At 42.3% G+C, this 23,940-nt stretch overlaps 1 protein-coding gene across 2 annotated transcripts in view; it reads right to left on the bottom strand.

Annotated features, from left to right (window-relative positions):
* RIGI (RNA sensor RIG-I) overlaps positions 1 to 23,940 on the bottom strand; it is an 83,898-nt gene that overhangs the window by 2,695 nt on the left and 57,263 nt on the right. For both annotated transcript variants that reach the window (XM_088457319.1, XM_088457318.1), the window contains exons 14-19: positions 22,641 to 22,776; positions 20,202 to 20,344; positions 12,763 to 12,853; positions 8,248 to 8,418; positions 6,149 to 6,300; positions 731 to 877 (exon numbers count right to left, since the gene is read on the bottom strand). In XM_088457319.1, the coding sequence (XP_088313445.1) occupies positions 731 to 877; positions 6,149 to 6,300; positions 8,248 to 8,418; positions 12,763 to 12,853; positions 20,202 to 20,344; positions 22,641 to 22,776 (840 nt within the window). The remainder of the gene's footprint in view (positions 1 to 730; positions 878 to 6,148; positions 6,301 to 8,247; positions 8,419 to 12,762; positions 12,854 to 20,201; positions 20,345 to 22,640; positions 22,777 to 23,940) is intronic.

Raw genomic sequence — 23,940 nt, 5'->3', positions numbered from 1 at the left:
AAGACTTTTTGCGTACGCGGAATGTCAATGCAATGTAATGGGTGGAAAAGATTTGCCTATGAGAGCAGGCGGAAAAAAAGTGCAGAATTGGGGGTTAGGGGTGCAAATGTCGGAAAACCACTCGGCACCCTTAACTGTGTAAAAAAAAAAAAAAATCCTAAAAAAAAAACCCGGTAAGGGACACCCCAAAAATGACTTTGTACCCCAACTTTGAACTTTTTTGCCCTCATTTTCAAACATTAACCGTAGCGAAATAGACTTTGGGGGGGCGGGGGCTGCAAGTAGGGGTGAGGTATTTTTTTGGATTGCAGGTGCTTGCAACAGGTGGGTTTTTCATGATATTTTAAACTTCACTTTAGAGACTTTAAAATATGCTTGCGCCCATTTCCAAGTACCCCAAATTTGACAGGACTACTTATGACAAACCTCAAGACTCTGCTGTGTGAATTATTTGAATTAACCAGGTTTAGACCCACAGAGAAGCATCTTTTATTGTTATAGAAGAAAAAATGGGTTCCCGAGACAGAAACGTTTTTGTGTTGTTGTTATTACATGGTACACTAATGAAGTTATGTTGTGACAAAAGGATAGATACAATAAGACATCAGTGTAGTATCTGCTGATGGCCTACATGAGAGTATACGTGTGTGTAGTTCCAACCAATGCCTACTTTGTTTTTATTAAACATCCATGACTTCTTGATTAAAGTATCTGAAACACTATCACTTACCCCTATTGTTCTTATGTCATCTGTATCGCATGCAAAAGTTTTGCATTTACCACAAAGCAGTTTTTTATTTTCCTCGGTAAGTTCCCGGTTTTTAAAGTTTTTCGTAAAGTCGCGAAGTTTCTTTTCATTTTTTTGTAGTGTAAGACACTGTCATAAAGAAAAGATATATTTTGATCAAAAATTTAATATTTAGAAATATCTATTTCTGCCAGCATTCTTATCACTTTTATATTCAAAAGTCAGAGGTTTGGCTGCAGATTCAGGAATAACACTTTTTAATTCAGAAATCACTTTGTAGACGGGCACTGAATTTACTTATTGTTGCTCTATAACCAAAACTTAAATGTGTGTCCGTGGAAAAACAATATTAACTCACAATTTTCTAATACAAGGTATTGTTATATTACATTTTAAATATTCAGCCAAAGTCAAGCCAGGCTTCTTTTTTTTTTTTTGACAAAGTGGAGAAGTATAATTATAAGTCCTGTTCACTAGCAGTGGGACACTGTTACCCTAACAGAATAATAGGAACTCTGGACTCTAATACTACTAATCTTCATATTGACACCTATTACACTAGTATTTTTGACCTGTAATTCGCTGAGTTGCTAGCTATTGTGGCTGCCATATGGCCTTATTCTCTGTGTCGCTCCAGCCTCATGCCCCTGTGTCTCACCACAGCTTCAGCATCATGCCACCCAGTATCCTCCCCTGTGTCTTTCATTTCTGTCTTCCCTCCATATCGCTCTCTTGGAGATGTATCAACCCTTGTAGAGAGAAAGTACCAACCAATCAGCTCCTGTCATCTTTCAAACACTGTGACTGTAAAAGGGTGTAGTATGATTTGATGACAGTTGACATGCTGACAATGCCTGTCGACATATCTGTGTAGGCATGAAGACCATGTCGACAAACCGTCCACGGTGGCCCAGTGATCACCTACCTTCTATCGTTTTTCTGACCGGACACCCTGTAAAATGCCAGTTAGAAGCTGATCGGTTGGTACTTTATCTCTCTCCACTTTCTCCAAGGTTTGATACATCTCCTCCTCTGTGTCATATGTCACCCCTAACCAACTCTCTCCCTCATCTGTGAGGGTGGTCATCTCTACTGTTCTGCTGCTAGATAGAGTTTAGGGTGCATATTTTATAGTTCCCTCAAAACTTCTAAACTTATTATAGACCATTATTTTCTACTGGTCTAAGAAATATAGTGCGTTCCTACTAACAGCTAAATAGGATCACTAATCTCACATACAGTACATATCAAACTTATTCAACACAGCCATTCAAGCTAATAGTCAAAGGCAACCAGTGTTTTGTCATACAGAACATATATTAAAACACTGCTTAATCCCATTTAAAAAAAATGTAATATATAATATATATATATATATATATATATATATACACACACACACACTGAAGTGCCAAAAGTCATGGGATAGCATAGCAGTATGTAATGGTAGGTGGCACATCACCGTACTGTGATGTCTTGGAAATGCTTAGAACTGCATCAATTGTAACCTGACCTCTCGTGAGTAAGTTTGAACACCAACTAGGCTGCTCCTGGCAAGGCGATGTGAATTATCGGAGTTTGAACGGGGCATGATAGTGGGTGCCCGATGGATGGAACATTAATTTCCAAAGTTCTGTGGACAACCAAACTTTTTCGATGTACGGTGTCTTATTGAAGGCATTACCACCCACTGTTGACAGCGCAGTGGCCAACCATGAGTGCTTAATGATCATGACCAGTGGCGTCTGGCCAGAATTTTCTGTGTTAACATACACGCAGCACTGGCTCAAATCACATTCACCTTCAATGCAGGAGGTACCAGACAGATACCCAGCAGGTCAGTGCAGCCTTATTTAGCTTCCATAGGATATGGGAGCAGAAGACCCACCAGAGTGCCGCTGCTAACACGATGACACAGGACAGAGTACCTCACCTGGGCTTGCATTGTTGCTAATTGGACCCTGGAGGACTGGCAACACGTGACATGGTCTGATGAGTCACGGTTCCAGTTGTTTTAGGATGATGGTAGGGCTCTGGTCTGGCGGAGATCTCATGAGGCCATGGACAATGATGGAATATTCCAGGGGGATAATACACCATGTCATCAGTCCCAAGTTGTGCAGAATTGGTTTGAAAAGCATTCTAGAGTGTTGTGTAGTGTGAATGGTGTGGCCACCACGTTCGCCCAACATGAACCCAATCGAGGATTTATGGGATGTGGTGGAGAGGTCCATTCTCACCCAAGATCAAAATATCAGGGAGTTGTGGGAAGCATTCTAGACAGCATGGGCCAACATCCATCCACTTGTAAAATCGATGCTAATTTGAGTTGCTGCACTTCGCCAGGCTAGAGGGAGTCCTACACGATACTAGGCATCCCATGATTATTGGCACTTCAGTCTATGGGGCATATCCAATTATCCACAGGGTTTACCCCGTGGCTAATTGTCGCGCTGGTGGGGAATCAATTAGCGGGGATTCCACGCGCGGGTGTCCCTGAGACCCCACGCGCGAGTCCCCGCTGTAGGACTTTACCTCGCACCTCATGTAGGTGCGAGGTGAAATCTGCGTTAGGCCGCCCTATTCGGCCTTGCGCGAGTGGGTAAAACACATTGATTCTGCAGTTCTCACGGAATCAGTGTGTTCTCGCGCAGGAGTCCCGTTCTTATGACGCGGGGAAATAGCTATTTGATTGAATAGCTAATCCCCACGTCGCGGTACTGTTGCCTGGCAATTAGCCACGGGTGAAATCCCGCGGCTAATTGGATATGGCCCTATGTGTTTGTGTACATCCATGGCCAAAAGTTTTGAGAATGACACAAGTATTGGTTTTCACAAAGTTTGCTGCTTCAGTGTTTTTAGACCTTTTTGTCAGATGTTACTATGGTATACTAAAAATTACAAGCATTTTATAAGTGTCAAAGGCTTTTATTGACAATTACATTAAGTTTATGCAATAATTGCAGTGTTGACCCATCTTTTTCAAGACCTCTGCAATTCGCCCTGGCATGCTGTCAATCAACTTCTGGGCCACATACTGACTGATGGTCACCCATTCTTGCCTAATCAATGCTTGGCGTTTGTCAGAATATGTGGGTTATTGTTTATCCATTCACCTCTTGAGGATTGACCACAAGTTCTCAATGGGATTAAGGTCTGGGGAGTTTCCTGGCCATGGACCCAAAATTTCAATGTTTTGTTCCCCGAGCCACTTAGTTATCACTTTTGCCTTATGGTATGGTGCTCCTTCATGCTGGAAAAGGCATGGCTGTAATATATATAACTTTTTTTTAGTTTACTCCCTTGTCCATGCCATTTTAATTTTGTTTTAGTGTTTTAAATATTTTGTTGAATCAATTGCAAAGTCTTATTTCTATTATATATGTATATGGAATAAACATGGATGGATACATTTATTTTGTAATTTTCTAATTATGGGTTCTACATTTTCGTGGAAGGGAAACCAACAAATTTGTACATGTCTGTAATTCTAAAATATCTTTTACCTGAATAATATGTACAAGCAAGGCCCTAACTAGGGTAGTGCGACCAGTGCCATCACAGGGCACCGCAGGGCAGGGGGCGCTGTTTGGGCCTGTCAATTTTTCTGTTTATTACCATTCTCACTTGTAGCTTCCTCTTCTTTTATCCCCAGCATCTCCTGGTTGCCCCTATCTCTTCCCTGGCCATTTCCCATGAGGCCATGACTCTTTTTTAGGTGCACTATCTTATGTTCCTATTTAAAAAAATGGGGGAGTGGGCGCCAATGCTTTCCCTGGCACAGGGCACCAAAAAGTCTAGTTACGGCTCTGTGTACAAGGACAGACCAATCTACATATCTTATACTTGAGATTTTGATTGTGTGCAGTGAGAAGATTGTACAATTGATTGTTCTGAAAATAACTAGTTTTTCTAAGCTCCTTTTGTTTTTAGAAACCTCTTTTTGTCATAGCTTTACAGTCAACTATAATTAAATATAGCATTTCATTGGTTTCCTAAAACGGCATTAGCAGAATTTACAGTAGTTATTAAACAGTGCTCCTCTTCCATATTCTACAACAGATATATTAATCAATGATAAAAGATCTCATTGCATATGTGTGGCAGACAACAACCTGAAATTGTCATTTAATCCAATCAAATTGTAACATTTTGATCACCCACTGCTTTAAAACAGTATTTATTGCTAGAAAAATGAAATCTACAGTATTTTGCACCACTTATTTAAACTAAACTATCTGAACTCATGTTATCGGCTGATCAGTAAATGCTACTGATCCTAAGTGATGTTCACAGTGTAAAATAGATCCTGTGCTTGCCTGCTGCTCCCTTAACTTTTGAAAGCTTACATAGCTAAAATGGGATGCAGTCAGGAAGCCGACGGTCGAGGGGGAGGTTTTAGGGCTCCTGGGGTGACTTAAGGTTAGGCACCCCCCCGGGAGACTTAGGTTCAGGTTGGGGGAAAGGGGGGTTAGGGTTAGACACCCCCCTGGGATACTTAAGGCGGGTATCCACTAGGCGATATTGACAGGCAATTGCATGATAACGACGTCGTTATCGTGCAATCGCCCGCAAATCGGCCATGTGAATGACAAACGACCAGCGATGCGCGTGCCCGCTGGTCGTTTTTGCCATCTATCATCGCCTGTACATGCTGGTCAACCTGACTATCCCATTAGGTTCAGCATGAACGGGGAGCATAGAGAGCACCTACTGTTGCTGCTCTCTGCAACACACGGGAAAGGAAACAAACAGTCACAGCTTGATGACGCTGGACACTCACAACATGTGAGTGTCCAGCGTCATCAGACTGACTGTTTGTTACCCTTCCCGTGTGTTGCAGAGTGGTCCGTGTCTTGAGCTCATGCTGCCTAGACTGAACGAGTGAACGTTCAGTCTAGGCACATCACTAGATATACAAACGAGAGCACGGTTGCAATGTCGTAATTGTGCTCTCGTTTGTATATCCAGTACTGGATACCTCCCTTTAGGTTTAGGCTGCGGGGACGGGGGGTTAGGTTTAGGCACTGGGGGGGGGGGGAGGTTAGGGTTAGGCACCACTAAGGGAGGGTTGGGGGTAGGCTTAGGGTTACTCACCTTAATCCACTGTCAGGATCTTCACCCCTGCTGGGCTTCCACCGTGGCCAGCGGTATAATATACTGATTCCCTTAAAATAGACATGGTCTGTAGGAGCGACAAGAGTCCAGCAAGAGGAGCAGAACGCTTGAGGGCCCCATTGGAGTGCCTAAGTGCCATTCCCCAAGTAGCCTGGGTTTCACTTAATGAGTAATTTCACAGAAAATTCAGTTTTGGGTAGAATATCCTAAAATTACTGTTTACATAGAATGGAGTTTTATATGTTTTGAATTGTATTGCAGCACAGCCAGTAAAAAAGTTACCAGTTTTAGAAAATCATCAGTATCTTCTTTCTGTAATAGAGCAACAGCTTCATCCATCAACTCCTCATGTAACAAGTTATATTTCTCCTTTTCCGCTTGCTCTTTCTTACTTGTGATAAGATAGCACTTGCTGTCCTTTGCTCTTCCTCGCCCTGTGGAAAACAAAAAATAAAAAATACAACTCGTGGCATATACTTTTAACGATCAAGTTGATTATTGCTCAACATTGGCGTTCGATTGTTATTCCGAGTATAAATACTATTGAAAGCAAGATTCAAGCCCACTAAGAATTGAATTTGAGACCGCAGGTTGCAGTATTCATCTTCAGCATCCAATCTCCTTATTCACTGGTTTAGCTGAAGTGAATATTGGGCTCCTAGGCAAGTGGCATCCCGGCCAAGTCATTCCCCATCTCGGTAAATGGGTAATATAAGTACATTTTATTTTAATTTTTTATTTGTGTTTCTTATGCTCAATTAAAGAACCATAATTGTTGCTGTAACCTATGATTTTAACTATTTCAATGTTTGACAATTCTGTATTTGGAGTATTGTATATTTTTTTTTTATCATTTAATGGACTGGTAATTTTAAATGTTTAAATTGCTAGTTGTAGTCCTATTGCTAGGATTATATTTAAGGATATTTTATTTTATTACGTGTACCCTGCTCTATCCCTTTTTTTTTTTTTTCCTCTTTTCTTCCCCCTTTATTTTACTTTGTTTAAATTTGTAAAATTCAATAAAAATTTTATATTGAAAAAATATATATACAACTCTATAAACAGACCCAATATTTTTTAATTAATTAGTTCTTCTTTCTCAACACAACATTAAGGTGAAACATATGCACTGCACCACAGTAATCACACACTTGCTTTAATTCTTCAGCTTGCACTAGACAGGCAAAGCTCTGAGTGAGCTGTAGGACTGTCAATGACAACCTGGGTAATATAGCAACTGTATCTTAAGATACTGGGGGCAGGTGTACTAATCTCTGGAAAGTGATAAACTACCAACCACTCAGTCACTAACTCATTTTTTAAACACAGCCTGTAACATGTCATTTAGGAGCTGAGTGGCTGGAAGTTTATCACTTTCCGAAATACAGATTTTTTTTTTTTGGCTTGACTGAGAAAATTAAACCTTTGATTTTTGATGGTTCAATGTACACAAACTTTGTCTAAGGCACAAATTATTACAAATATTGTATAAAATTACCTTCAGGCTGTGTGTATAAGGTGTATATTAAACATACCTGAATTTTATGTATGTACACAAACTTTGATTGAGCCACAAAATTATTGAATATATTGTATAAAATCACCTGCAGGCTGTGTGTATAAGGTGTGTGTATATATAATACATAAATGCATTCTGTGTGTATATTTGGGTCCCATTCCCAAGATATTTCATTATGATATGCAAATATTCCAAAATACCCCTGGTCCCAAGCATATCGGAGACTCAACTTGTAGTCACATCACTGGATGTGTTGTAGCACATAACCAGTCAGATGTTGTGTTTAATCCATCTTTGACAAGTGGGACTAATGCAAGATAGCTTTTAATTGGGTACTGTGAGTTTGCAGCACATACTAATACAGCTTCTAAAGTGATGTTACAGTTACTCTATGTAAAATATTAATAATTCACTTACAAAATAGCGTTGAGTAAATAACATACTGTAGGCTTCAAAAGTAAAACTATATACATTTTATTGCCATTCCTTTTCCAATGTTTGCATGAGTTTTATTTTAGCAGACTTATTAAAATTATCATCATTTATACAATCCAGTATACTTCTAGAGAGTGTGGAGAAACTGGAGCATCTGGCGGAGACCCATGCAAGCATTGTGAAAATATACAAATCTACATACGGGTAGGGCCCTGGTTGGAGTTGAACCCATGACCCCGGTGAGGCAGCAATACTACCCACAGTGCCACCATGTGATTTCAGTCAGCAAATAACCATCTTGCATACTTATATGCTTAATCACTTTTGAGCATACTTCTTTGACATGCACAAGTGAAACTGAACTGCACAATGCCACTATTTTAAATCCATCTGTATGTGTTCTCTGCTATTTTATTAGTCTTACCTCGGACTTGGATCATCTTGGTGACATTGCCAACATACTCATAAAGTAGAACAAGATTACATGCAGGTATATCTATGCCTTCATCAGCAACAGATGTAGCTATCAGCAATTTACTCTCTCCAGAGTATTTAAACGTATCCAGAGCTCCTTTCTGACTTTGCAAGGTCATCCCTAGAACAGAAAGACATAATATCTCTTACTAAGGTCTAGATGTATATATCACATGTTAATAATCAAACCTTCTTCCTAGTGTGTTAGGCTTTATTCAGTCCTGTATTCTTCAGGATATGCTGTAAAAAGGACTACTAGTAGTGATCACCTCTGTATATTGCATACAGTGCCAGGAACAAAAAAAAAAGTAAACTATTTTGAACATACACACTTAGGTTATATAGTTTGTGACTCACAGGATCAAGGTTTCAGGAAAAAAAGTTATGTTTTTATATTTTTTTTAAATACAGACATTCTGGAAATAAATGTGGTATCCGGTATACAGGCATCTTGTTTATTCTTTTTTCTTGTATATTTAAATATTGGGACTCAGTAAATTGCTAGTTAGAAAACGTTTTGAGGACATGCTAAAAGTTTGTAAGCTAATTATTAACAAATTATTGGAACAAAAGAGAGGCCAGGGCCAATGTGTTTTATTCTGTAGGGGAGCAATGTGTTTTTTTTTTCCTCCAGTGAAGGGGGATTGGACTGATGGTGGGCCTTAGAACAGGAAACGGAATAACAGCAGTTGGTTTTACTGTCCCTAATCCTATGGTTATGTTAATGTAATTTATTCATAAGGTAGTCTCTTCATTTGAGGCCATGCCCCTTATTGTGAGACCACGCCTTTTACTGTGAGGCCACAACTCCTTTCCGGCGCCATGCACATCATTCATGTGTTGTACTTGTGGGGGAGAGGGGCGCATTTTGTCATTTAGCACTGGGAGCCCCAGCCCCTAGAAATGGCCCTGACCTGAGGCAAAGACTCGTCATACAGACAGCATCAGTGACCGCTATATACTACAGACAGTATTATTGACAGCCATATACTAAAAACAGAATTAGCGACCGCCATATAATACAGACCGCAGTAGTGACAGTCACATTAATACAGACAGCATTTGTGATCACCATATACTACACAAATTATTAGTGACCGACATGTACTACACATAGCATTAGTGACCGCTATATTCTACACACAGAATTAATTATTGCATACAATACAGACAGCAGTAGTGACCGCCATATACTACAGACAGCAGTAGTGGCTGCCATATACTACAGGTATCGGAGGTGCCAAGGTACTACTTGCCCAGGCCACTTGGAGGGCCTCTGGTCAGCGATCGCCCCTGTTGCTTTGCCCACAAGCGCTAGCCACACTTGTATAAGCTGTGCACATTCCCCTTTTGCCCAAGCAGCTACACCCATGCCTAAAGTGTTTCAGGATGCATATCACTGAACTAAAGCTGGGTACACACTAAGACAAGCAGTCGACAGACTGACATATTGTATCCTGGGTACATGAACAATGTAATGAACGATGCAATGATCCCTTGTTCCTTCCTTCCTTCATCAACATGCATGGAGCCGCTAGCGATATCATCAGGTCTGACGGCATCACATGCGACCATGGGTCGCGCATACACACTGCATGATATGTCATTATAATTAGCCAGATTGGAACAACATTGTCTGTGTATACCCAGCTAAAGGGTCTCTGTCTAATATAAGTTTAAAGGTTCCCTAACTAAACCTGAAATGTGTATTGTCTTGTTTTTATAGTCCTTTATCTCAGAATTTTATAGTGTGTAGACTATTGTACTAATGAAAATGCAGAAAATAAGAAGTAAGAAGATGTGTATTGGTGTGATCATGAAGAAAACCATGATAAGAGTTATGGTAGACTTACCATTGATAACTATTTTTCTTTGAAGTCCACAGGGATACCATGGGGATAATGTGGTTGGAGTGAACCAGGCACCAAACAGTTAAGCTTTCAGCTACCAGGATGCCTTTCATCCCCCTCCATATATACCCCGCCCCCGGCATTCAGTTCTGTAAACAATCCCAAGGCACGAGTAGGAAGAAAAGTCATACACCAAAAACTCTCTCAGAAACTGAGGGAATCCGTGCCCGAAAGAAAAATGACCCAATGAAGCGAGGTGCGTCAGGGTGGGTGCCCTGTGGACTCTATGGACTTCGAAGAAAAAGAGGTGTCTATGGTAAGTCTACCATAACTCTTATTTTCTTCTACAGGGTCCATAGAGATCCACAGGGATACCATGGGGATGTCCTAAAGCAGTTCCCCTAAGGCAAAAATATCAAAGGCATAGAACCTAAGAAAAGTGTGGACAAAAGACCACGTGGTTGCATTGTACAAATGTTCAACATAGGCACCACAATGAAACGCCCACGATGGTTCCACAGACAGAGTAGAATATGCTGTCGCTGTGTTTGGGACAGGGAGATCAGCCTTAGTATAAACCTGGGAAATAGTCAAACATAACCATCGAGCCAGAGTTTGTTTGTTGGCTGGCCAACCTCGATTGTGAAAACCATATAACACAAAAAGAACGTCTGTTTTTCTAACAGAGTTTGTATGCTCCACTTAGATACGGAGATCACAAACCATATCCAGGAAGATTTCACCTACAGAAAGATCTGAAGACTGAAAAAATTGTGGTTCCAGTTTTTTTTAATTCACATGAAGACGGAACACTACCTTAGAAAGGTAACCTTTCCCCTGAACGGAAGACAGCTCTAACCTGGTGAAAAAATGTAAAAAATGGGGAGCAACAATAAACTTCTGCCAAATCAAAAACTTTGTCCAGAAGAGATAGCGAGGAGAAAAAAAAAAGTCTTCGCTGTCAACCTCTTCCAATCTACAGAGTCCAGAGGTTCCAATGGGAGAGTTTGTAGCCCCTTGAGAACCAAAGGCAAATCCCATGGTGCTACTGGTGGTACAAAGGTGGCTGAACTTGGAGAACCCCCTGAAAAAAAGTAATCTAACATCCAGCAAAGAAGCAATTCTCTTCTGGAACCAGACTATCAGTGCAGTCCCGGGGTGGCTAGGCAGAGACCAAAGTCTGACCCAGCCTAGAAAAAATAAGTACCCGGGTAAGCCTAAAACTTTAAGGTCATACTTTCTTGTGGGAACACCCAACAGAATGCCAAACTCTGTAACAGATGCGGGCAGAGGAAGGCTTTCATGCCCTAAGCATCGTTTAAATCACAGAGCTGGAGAAACCTTTGACTCTTAAGATGGAAGCCTTAAGAGCCATCCCATCAACTAGGTAAGTCCGGATGCAGGCAGGGACCCTGCACTAACAGATCCAGCCATAAAGGAAGAGGAAACTGACTATCTATGGATAGATTCCGTAAGTCGTGAACCAATTACATCTAGGCCAAGCAGGAGACTCTAGTATTACTGTTCCACCTTCCTGCTTGAATTTCCTGAGGAACCTTGGGAGGAGGGAAATCGGATTAAAGAGAAACGCCAGGTTGAAGTCCTATTTTACTGCTAGTGCGTCCCTGAAAGTGGCTGAGGGGTCTTTGCTCCTGGACTCATACCTGGAGACCTTGTGGTTGTGATGTGATTCCATGAGGTCTATGCCTGGTAGGTCCCATTTGTCCACCAGGAGTTGAAAAACCCCCATGAGGTGAAGGCACTCTCCGGCGTGTATGTCTTGACGACTTAGGAAGTCTGTCTGGGGGGGTGTGTAATCGCCTTCACAACTTGCTACTCTGTGGAGATATTTCGATCTGCTTCACCATCGGCCCACTCGCTTTCAGCTAAACTCACTTCTTAGTAAATTTGAGAGTTTAAAAACTGGAAACTCACCTGAGTTTCGGCGATGCATAGCGAGTTTAAAAGAAAAACAAACTCGATCAAACTCTAATCTTAGTAAATTTACCCTTTAGAATAGGACGATGAGATCCATTCTGTTACTGAACCAAAAATACATTGGAATAATAATCCTTTCCCTGTTGAACCACAGGGACCGGGATTATCACCCCTGTCTGCAGCAGGAAGTGAATGGCCTCCTGTAGGGCCAAGTTCCTAGTGATGTCAGTAATGAGATTCCTGCTCTATTAGAGCAGGAAGGTCACTGGGGCTTGCGGGAACGAGACCCTACCACAAGGGTCTCATCGCAAGCCCGATGGTCGCGACCATCACCTGGCCGCTCGCAAAAGCTGTGGGTGGACACCCACAGCTATGCAAGCGGCCACCCTGATTCAGAGCGAGCGCTCGCTTTTTGCGAGCGGCTCTGAATCAGGGCCTCAGTACACTACTTGCATGGCCAAATCACAGAATAACACTGTGCCTACAATGTGATTTACCTTCCACTAGACCATTCAGAAAAAAGAAATGTTTTGAGGATGGAGTGCCTTTAAAAGCTGTCCCTGGTTGCTTGAGGCACTAGAAATAATCCTGGGTTTTAATTTCGTCATAATTGTGCATTGACACAAAAGCACTCATTTTACATTACTTCTTAAGTTTATTGCCCTTATTTGATTTACCTGTGTTTTCTTGTCTCTTATTCCTTCCAATCAGTATTTGTGGCTTTAAGAAATGCAATGGTGGTGTCTCTTCAATCCACTTCTTTAAGGCCTGCACATTAAAAAAATATGCATTATGTTACAGCAAAAAAACAAACACACACCACAAGAACACAACTATAAATTACATTCTACATTGGAGTTTTTAATTATAACTGTAATACAACAGGAATATTACAGATACTAATAAAACAAAGGGGATTATGTAGTAGGCCCCAAGATTATGAAACCAGCGTGATTTCAGAAAGTTAATCTCTAAATGTAAATAAGCAATCAGTTATAAGGCTGGTTATGCCTTAAAACGGACTGCCGAATTTTAGCAGCAAACTTGGCAAAATCATGCCGGTTCTGTAATCACAGAACCTATAACATAAAAATGTGTCAACATACATCTAGCTTCCTTGCACGTTATACATAATTTCTAGTAATTCCATGCCAAGGCGTGACTCTGTAGCGCTGAGCGTCTTTTCGTGTGACTTTTTACCTTGTGTCTTATTTGCACAGCGATGAGAATAGAACACACAAGCAGCTTCTGCCGATTAAAATAATATTCAGCATGCCTATATTCTGCGTGCAACTGCTGGTGTATCTGCATGCAAATTGCTACATTATAGTGTTACTGCCACTGACTCTGTAAAGTAGAATTTTGCATGCAGATACACCCGCAGTCGCACACAGAATATAGGCATGCCACATATTATTTAATCAGCAGAAGCTGCTTGTGCATTCTATTCGCATCGCTGTGCGAATAAGACACATTGAAGGTAAAAAGTTGCATGAAAACATGCTCTGCGCTACAGAGTCAGACGGCACTCATGCGTTGTGTAACGCGACTTGTAGCACACGGAGGGTAGATGTATGTGGACACATCTGTAACCTCCAAAGTACTTAACATCACAAAAAGGATTGCTGATAAAAGAGGAGTTGCTACCATGGGGTTTGGTTGTGTTGAGAGTGCAGAAGCTTTTCTTTGAGAGTTGAAGTTCCTCCCCTTTTTACCAGTTGATATATTATTATTACCAGGTATTTATATAGTGCACACATATTCCGCAGCGCTTAAAAGAGAATAGTTGGCCATTCACATCAGTCCCTGCCCCAGTGGAGCTTACAATCTATGTTCCCTATCACATGCTCACACACATACACACTAGGGTTCCTTTTTGTTTTTTTAATGTTTGGAGGCAATTAACCTACCAGTATATTTTTGGAGTGTGGGAGGAAACCGGAGTACCCGGAGAAAACCCACGCAAGCACAGGGAGAATATACAAACTCCGCACAGTTAGGGCCGAGGTGGGAATCGAACCCACGACCTCAGTGGTGTGAGGCAATAACGCTAGCCATTACACCGGACACAGGACAGGGTAAACAAAAACAGAACCACAATATTCCAGAAATGTACTTAACAATGAACACCCCTAGGAAGGAAAGTCTGAAGTGCTCTACTCGACCAGCTATTTCTTAGCCTTAAAGATTCTGACTTTTTCAAGAGAGAATAACAATCTCTTCATTAAGGTTAGTTTTTGATCCCCCTGACTTGTGCAGATCAAGAAAAATGTCCTGAAGGACAGGGCTCTCAAATCGGAAAACTTCTAGAAAAATTACAAATGTCCAGGTCACTTACTTAACTGAACCATCTTCAACTCTCTAACAATGAAACTGGATAAGAATCCCTGGCACCATTGGAGGGACACACCCAGGGGCATTTCTAGAGAGGAGGGGGCCTGTGTGCAGTCTCCAACACGGGCCCCCTCCTCTCCACGCGGTGGCCAGCAGCGCACTGAGCTGTGCGCGGCCAGCGCCAGAGTTATAGACTCTGGGCACTAGAATGTGCCCAGAGTCTGTAGTGTATGCACAGGTCACCGTGAAAATGGCCGCGGCAGCCATTTTCCCTGTACTGCGCATGTGCAAATGATGAGAAAATGGCCGCTGCGCCCACTTTCCAGCATCAGACCCCCGCGCCGACGTGGGACTTCGGAGAGGTAAGTAATATTATGGGTGCAGGGTATGCGGTGCGGGGCCCCACTGGACCCAGGGGCCCGTGTTCCCCGCACACCCTGCACCCATTATAGATACGCCCCTGGACACACCCTGTAAAAAGTTAGACTCCCCTGAAATACTCCAAATACTCTAAATTAAAAGCTACTTTCAATAAGTAAGAAAAAAGGCAAAGAGGAGGTGTGACTGGATAACCTCACTCCACCAAATGATCAAAGATTACTGTTTGTACATAGTAACCTCAGTGTGCTTACCAATACTAGGGATTCCCTCTTTCCGTCAGTAACTGCTGTTACAGATTGTTCCCACTGCTCTGTGGGCGGGTAACTTGCTATCCCCACCAGGCTCCTACACCAGCAACCGCCTACTTCGGGTGTGAACACACTGCTGCAACACCACCTCAATGGTTTTGGCTAATTCTCACTGGCCCCTAACTATGGACCAGTCTGCACTGGGTAGCTGACAGAAGACTTGAGCCTGGAGACATTGGGCTCAATCCAGAACAGCCAGTCAATGGAATAGTGTTTGGCACTACTGTGGTAGTTACATGATAAAGCAGATGCAGGTGTCTCAATTCATGATGTTTATTGCTGAAATGTCTTAAAAAAGACAAGACCCTTGCTGAAGGTGCTTGGGGCACAGCATACAGATATCGTTCAGAAGTACAATCCTCTCTGGATGGTCAGAGGATACATACTCAAAGGCCATCTTTTTGTCCAGTCCTATACACAATACCACAGGGGTAAGCCTGTCCTGGGTCCCTTAACCAATCAAGCTAAGTGCATGCACACATTTAATATTGTCCCTAATGGACAGATGAGAGTGGTCAAGTCTGGAGTGGGGGTTGGTTTCCCTCTTAAGATTTATTTCCAGGATTCTGCTAGGTAACCATATCACCTTCTTTGGCTGAATTTGGGCTCCAGAGGCTGGGTGACAAGATCCCCTGGCAGCAATCTCCTGGCCACTGAGTGGAAGCTCTTTAGAGCTCCTTTTAAACAATTAACACTCTGATTCAGGAGGCTGCAGGTGAGAGAGACAAGGGGAGCCAGCAAGCCCATAGAGGACTCCATGTCATCCTATACCACCAGGGAAATGTAAGTGCAATTTACTGTTATACATTCAACATATACAAGGGTGGTACAATAAGTAAGGTAACAAGACCTCTCACGTGTGTAATGTTCTCTATTTCATCCTAATTTCATGCTAGGCCAGAGCAGGTGGACCACTTTTCCCCTCATGGCCATTAGACTCTGCCTCATATCAGTCATACTGTCCCAACATCAGTTGCAAGATGGCGGGGCTGGCGGAAACATGGTCAAACATTGAGGTGCGTAGTGTGTTCAGATTTATGTACTGTATCTAAAGGGAACATCAACTGCTGAAATTCATCAATGTGTCACAACAGCAGTTAACATTCACAGTATCTCCCTTGGAAGTTCAATGCAGCACAAATTGTCATCTGTGGTGGACAAGTTTGGCTGGTCAGATCGCTGCTCATCTTGAACGTCTATTCTGCTATTATCAAAGGCAGTGCACCAAACCCAAACCGGTTTCTGTGACAAGACTGTCCGTACACCTCGACAAGTTGGCAATGAATTTCAGCTGCTGATGTGCCCTTTTGATGCAGAATTCTGAAGGTTGGCACCCTACTTTAATGCCAAGAGGCCAGCAGAGCAAACTCCCGTTGCCCTAATCTTTGCACTTGCAGACTGATTCCTGCTGATGGAATGCCTATTAAACAATTTTGCCTCCCAATTTTCCACACCTGGAATCTTATCTGCTCATGTCAGAACCTGGAATGGTGATGTCATTGCTAGGGGACTCCTAGAACTCCCCTTGATGGTTCAGACATATGTAATGAAAAAAATATTGTATATGTTCTCTGCACCAGAGCGCTGACTTGCTAAGAGTCGTACCGCTCTTAGCTAATCAGCGGATGGTTTCTCATTGCGAACGCAGATGCAGTGCAAGGTGGTAGCTGCCGGCAAACTGTACAGCGTACTGTAAACAGGAAAACATTTTTTAAAAATGATGCTATTCGCTTAGAGAACTAGTTGTAAATCAGCGCGTAACTTGTCCCAGACGCAGAACATTTAGCTGCTGTATAGAGTACTGTATATAATGTAAGAAAAAAATTATAAAATGATGCCACATGGCTCTTATCCATGATGTATGTCATCCAAAGATCTGAAGATGAGAATTCTACCTTTTGTGGATAAACCAGAGGAATACTCCTACCCCAGTCCAAGCTGGGATGGGGAGACGCCTGCCAGGCACTCTGTTTATCCAAGGCATTGGCATTGGGCGCTTTAGCAGATAGACAATTCTTTCTCTGTGTGGTCCACCATGTGCAGACAGCAATTGGCAAAAATTCCTGTATATAATGGAACCTCATCCCAAAGGGAGGGACACCATGAGCTAGGAAAAAGCACTATATTATCTAGCGGCCTGAAACAATAAGGTACATTTTAGATGCAAACAAGACCACTAGGAGAAGAGTACGCCTAGCAACAACTGGCATAGTCGAGATTCAAAAATGAATTAAAGCCACATCTAAAAGTGTGTCACCCAGGAAATGCCCTGTGTGAGGGCCAGATTGAAGGATTTCCAACTTCTGGACAGAAGCGTTAACTACTGCGCTAACAAGGCAACCTTTTTTTCGTTCTGATGCTTCCTTGATATGCTCTGCCAAGATGAACAAAAATGCACTAGGATGATCTGACTGTAATCCCAATAAAGGAGGTCCAAATATTTTCAAGGCTCTTGAGACCCCACATTGATTCCAGGAAAAGCTTCAGTGGCATTCCATCTGGCACATAAATGAACATTAATGTTTTTATTTTTCACTTCGTTCCATCCCTGAGAAAAGCTGCCTCAGAATGGAAAGAGTGGTGGAGTTATAAAGTCATACCATCTAGGTTTACATGCTCTACAGCTGTCTAAGGTTATATACCGACAACTGTAAGAGATATGCCACAGGAAACAATGCCAAGTAAGTCAGCTACCCTGTCTTCCACCAGAAAGTCAGACAAATGAGTAGAGAGAGCTGAGAATACATATTCCCACCTGGGTGACCCGAGTTACCTGCTGGTGCATAAGCAGACTTTAAATACTGGACACATCCAGAAGTCTCCCAATGAAAAAGAAAAAACACATTCAGATCCCAACACAGATTGCTTCAACAATTTGGCCCACGCTGCATCTTCCTAGGCCATAGCCGAACAATAGCCAAAGTGTTCGTAAAAACTTGAGTGACAGTCTGTACAGGGAGAAAGGGCGGAATTCAATTTATTTCGGAGCCCGCATCTCCCGTCTAAAGTGTCAGGAGATCGCGGGCCGCTATTCAATTGTGCCAGCGTTTCACGCTGATCGCACCCAAAGTGGTCGTGTTTAGCCGCGTAAAAAACGGCTAGCCCCGACCAAAGTGCTGGGCGCGATCGCGAAAAGTGCCGTTTGGGCGCCCAAACTGGACACTTTTCGCCGATTTCAGCCCGCACCCCTCTGGGGCTACGAGCTGAAATTGAGCGCTAGCAGCTGATCGCACCCGACAGGAGCAACAATAGAACAGCTCCGTTGGGTGCGAAGGGGGGAATAATCAATTGAATTCCGCCCAGACTCTGGTCCCTGCACAGCTTAAGTTAAAGTAGTGTGACACCCCTCCTGGGACCCTTTAGTGAGTGCAGCTAATGTATTGAGTCAGGGAAATGGTCACCGCTCTCTAGCTATGCGGGTGCAACGTATCTCTCTGCCTTGCAGGTTGCACAATCTGTCCAGTTGGTAATTGTATCTAGCACCTGGAGCAGGTGAAATATAAATCAGACATCCCTCCTATAGCCATAGACTTAGGACTGGTCCTTGTTTTAAGACATTAAAACTGAGGCACAGCAAGACCAAAGACAGTAACAGATTGTGGACTAGCATAATCTATGTTCTGGTACTGCATGCCCAATAATAGTGTTTTGTAATGAGCCCCTCCGACAATTTAGTAATAATATAAACATAAGCTATAACAACTCGAATACATACAAATAAGGGGATTTAAAGATACCAGGGCAGTATATAAAATAACTCAAACATAGAAATATAGGGATAAATAACATTTATAAAAATACAGGCAATAAAAAATATTGGCAAGAAAAAATGAGGTACTTAGCCACTCCAGGCTTCCAAAGGCCGCAGGAGCTTCTAGAGGAGCTTCATCCCTGTAGCAGACATGAGTCTCAGCCACTAAAACAGCACAGACTCTTTTAGCTATCCCAGCTCCAGCTCTTCATAGGTGAGATTTTTTTTTTTTTATTTTAGCTGGCTATTTTCTGTATTCCTACCTGCATGACCCGAGCAATGGGAGCCTCCTGTCTACTGGACAAGTTTTATCTAACTCCCCTACCCCTAGTGGCATAAAGCCTAAAGAGGGCTGCCTCCTGACTAAATAATACCCTGGCGGAGACAGTCAATGCCACCTCAAACACTCCCTTAAACTTCTATGGGTGCGGGGTGTGCATGGGCAGATGTGTGTTCACAGAAGCAGCAACTACCTTGAAAATGCAGCCACTTCCCAGGGCTGGCTTACAGGGTTAGCCACAGGATGCCATCTGCTGCAAGAAGCCCCGCTACCCAAGAGCGTGATACCACTGTCTGTGAGCTAAGGTGAGAGTGGACTGATCTAGAGCTCCTTGGCCACTTGAACTAAAACGGAGAGAAAGAGGAGTTGGCCCACAAAGCAAACTTTTTAAGTGCACAGCTCCTTTGCCATTAACACAACCCGCATGGTAGCAGTGTCCCCAAATTATATATAGGAGAAATATGCAAATTCCATAACAATCAAAGGAAAGGACAGGTGTGATTTTTCTGCTCATCTCAATAGACAGACCTGTGGGAGTCTATCTACAGCAGCTGGTTTTATTCTGCTAGCTGGGGGCAAGAGGAATACATGTAAAATCTCTTTGCAATTAGGTAATAATATACCATGACACATTCTGATTGGACGGTTAGCCCTTGCAACCTCATAACTAAAGCGAAGTACTGAAAAGGAGACATTAAATGTATTTGTCTTTTATACATATACTCGAACTGTTAAATTAAAATCACATTTCCTATAATGGGTCATAGACCAAGCTTATTTTATTATATGGGGAGATATGTACTAAGCCTTGGGTATGGGGGAGATGTACTAGAGTAATAACGTGTAGAGTGATAAAGTACCCACCAATCAGCTCCTGTCACTTTACAGGCTGTGTTTGAAAAAAATTAATTAGGAACTGATTTGCTGGCATTTTATCACTCTGCAAGGCTTAGTACATCTCAACCTATGTATTAAATACATTAATGGACAGGTAAAAAAGCAATGCAAGTGTAATAAATCTGAAAAGGTCATGCACCGAGCATGTCACACACAAATTCTCACCGCCACTAACGCTCTGGTCTTCACAAAGAGCAGTGTGCGTGTCTCCGGGTTATGATGATAGAATTCTACTAAAATATACTGTAGCTCTTCCAGCTTTGGATTTTCATTATCATCTGCAATTTTCAGCAATAATGGCAATTTATCTGCAAGAATTAAAAATATAATTAAATTAATCAACTGAGTTCTTTGGGTACTGTGATATAGGACAAAATCTACACAGCTTACAATTTAGCTAGGGGCTTGTCAACACAGACAGGATTCTTCCGTATATATAACTTTCCACACAGAAGAAATACAACATGGAGTAAAATGCACTGAGGTTTCTTTTATAGGGTCATCCAGTCATCTCTTTTACTAAAGGGACACCTACAATTTATAACTGATTGGGAGCAGGTGAGCTGATTTCCTCAGGTCTATATCTCACCTCTGTAAAGGGATAAATGAGTTTCATATACCATCATCTGTGCTCTAAGCAAACAGAATATGTCAATGGGCATACCATATTTACTTCTGAGTTTAACTGGTGTGGACTAAGATTATAATTTAGATTTCAATCAAAGAAATAAGGAGACTTATGTCTTACCTGTCAAGTCCTTTTCTTCAAACTCCATAGGGGACACAGGGACTACGCTGGGGGTATAGGCTGGCAGGCGGAGTCTGGGCACCAAACAGTTACTTTCTTCAGAGAAGTGCAGCCCATGCTCCTCCTCCCCTGTACCCCACCCCCAGCCCAGGAAGGCCAGTCAAGTTAGCAAGTCTAAGGCAGGAGCGGGAAGAAGGAGAAAGAAGACCAGCACACACACATAGACACAAACACCCGAAGAAACAGGGAAACCAGAAACAGAGGAAAAACCCCGCCAGTCAGGTGTGTCAGGGTAGGCGCCCTGTATCCCCTATGGAGTTCGAAGAAAAGGACTTAACAGGTAGGACATAAGTCTCCTTTTCTTCTTCACTGGTCCATAGGGGACACATGGATTATGCTGGGGACGTCCCAAAGGAACACTGCACTGAGTAACCATCACCCAAAAGCCACATTCGGGGAGACGAAGGTATCAAACGCATAAAAGTGGATAAACGTGTGAACAGAAGACCACGTGGCCACCTTACAAAGCAACTCCGCAGAGGCACCACGACGAGCTGCCCAAAAGGAACCAATCGATCTTGTGGAATGAGCAGTCACTACAGCCTGGGCCGGAAGGTCTGCCGCCACGCACATGTGGCGGATGGTTAGATGGAGCCACCTAGCTAAAGTCTGCTTAGTAGTCGGCCAACCACACTTGTATGAAAAGGGAATCCGACTTCCGGATATCCCTGGTACGATCCACATAGATGCGGAGGGCCCTTACAACATCCAAAGAGGCCTTATCCGCCGAATCCTCCAAAGACTGAAAGGCCGGGACCACAATCTCCTGATTATGGTGGAATCTGGAAACCACTTTCGAAAGGTAACTTGGTTGAGTATGAAGAACGACCCGGTCCGAGTGAAAGACCAAAAAAGGAGAGAGAGACAAGACTATGCACTCAAGTCTGACACTCTCCAAGCCGAAGAAATAACCAGGAGGAAAATAAATTTCCACGTGAGCAAACGAAGGCCCACCCAACTCAAAGGCTCGAAGGGAGGCACCTGTACCTTGTTTTTTATGTTGTATATCGGTATTAGGTTAATTTTAGGAATACTAATTACCTTCCTTTTAAATTGGAGAAGTTTTATAATCTGTACCATCAACACAGTATCTTTTATCCTTTTAATTTTATTTTTTATGATTTATCACCTGACCCTCTAGTGATGAACATATTTCAGTTGTATTTTTATGACTCATTTCCCACCTTAATCAAATAAATATTATACTCCCTGCATTATGTTTACTTGTTGAATATTCTTTTATTATTATATACATATATATTATTGATACTGTCTACTTCGAATGTGGTCAGGAATCTTGGCGTGCATGGAATGGAATTGAAATGCTGGCGGCTGATCAGCCCAACAGCGGATGCCCGACAGGAGGAGATCCCGACTGGGGCAGGTAAGTGTCCTAACCCTACCCTGTCCCTTCCCCTAACCCTCCCTTAGTGGTGCCTAACCCTAACCTCCCCACCGGTGGTGCCTAACCCTAACCCTCCCTCCTAGGAGTGCCTAACCCTAATCTCCCCCCCAACCCTAACCCCACTAAGGGCCCTAATCCTAAGGGCGTTTGAGTATGTTATGCAATTTGTAATGTTGTTTGCATCCATGAAATAATTATTTCCCACATTCCTATTATTATGCATACAGGTTTTATGTTTATTATTTCTGTATGATTATGTAAGGCACAACAGAATCTATGGTGCCATATAGATGATGATAATGAAATAAACAAATTTTACATTAGTAAATACATTTTGAACAGTATATCTTGCTAATGTAATTTGTAATGTGTGTGGTGTTTTTTTTCCTACCATCAAACTTCTTTGCCAGCTGTTGTTCAATGCCGGAAAAAGTTCCATTTTTTATATTAGTAAAAAAGTTTTCCAAATAATTCAAGCCATCTTTTGTACGGGCGTCATCATTAATCATGAGTGAGTCATTGAATTTCTGTTGTAACGGAGGAGAAAGTATTTTCAGAACAAAGACAAAAAAAATTTAAAATGACAATAAAAATAAAGACAATACTACTAAACACTAAAGTTTGTAATGATATGGACATTTCATTCTAGCTGTGTACGGTTCAGGTTTAGAGCAGCAAAGGACACCCGATTTTGTGATCTGATTTATGAATGAAGGCATTATGGCATTATTTATAAATAGATCCATTTTCTTTCTTGCAAACAATGGGCCCGATTCATTATGGATCGCTATTACGATCTCAGCTGTGATTACGCACGCAGGTCTGCTGCGAAAATATGCTGATGACTGCAATCACAAAGCCATTACAAAGATGCCCACTACCGCTTTCGCACATCCGGAATACCTTACAATCCTGCGTATACATCGGGAATATCGAGTAACAACGGCCCCTCACACACAATTACAACAGGTCTGACCTTACTCAGAAATTGCTTACCTTGACGCACGCAGTGAGCACTCAAGCTGCGTATGCCGTCGCAGTGACTAACTTATGTACGTCCATGCAACGGCGTTCAAGCGGACATACATGCCTGCGTTTCTTCAACCACTCCCCCGTCACCACCCCCAAAAGCTGACGTCCTGTCCCTCCATCTGTGATGGCTTTGTATCTGTGTTAGTGATCGCAGTGCGATCGCAACGCTAACTCGCGCATGCGCACTGCAGTGCATATGCATGCGTAGTACGGAACAATCGGCTGTCTGCATACACTATCGCAATATCGATCCATGCTGAATCAGACCCAATGTGCGGAGATTAACCCACTCATATGTAAATGAGGTGACTCCTTTTGTGAGACCAAGATAGTTAAATGGGTGCACTGACTATGTTCATGATGCAGATCCCACCACCTCAAAATTAGGTAACAAGATTTACTATGTAGTTAAGGAATAATGATAAAATTATAGACTTGACAGGTTATCATTATTGTTAAAATAAAGGAAGGATGGCCCAATATATAAAACTCAAATTAGACAATGTAGTCTGCAAGTGGTTTGAAACTGCACTTAAAAATTTTGAGGCCTGGGCTGTCACCAGAACATCAGAATGCAAAAAGGGCAGTGGAATTAGCAATGAGCAACAGGTCATCCAGAAACGAAAGGACCCCCAGATCTAAGGAGGTCAGCCATAATA

The sequence above is a fragment of the Taudactylus pleione genome, unplaced genomic scaffold, assembly GCF_031769625.1.
Source record: "Taudactylus pleione unplaced genomic scaffold, aTauple2 ptg000757l, whole genome shotgun sequence".
NCBI lineage: Eukaryota > Metazoa > Chordata > Amphibia > Anura > Myobatrachidae > Taudactylus > Taudactylus pleione.
The sequence above is the reverse complement of the archived record's forward strand: the minus strand, read 5'-3'. Positions and strand labels throughout refer to the sequence as shown.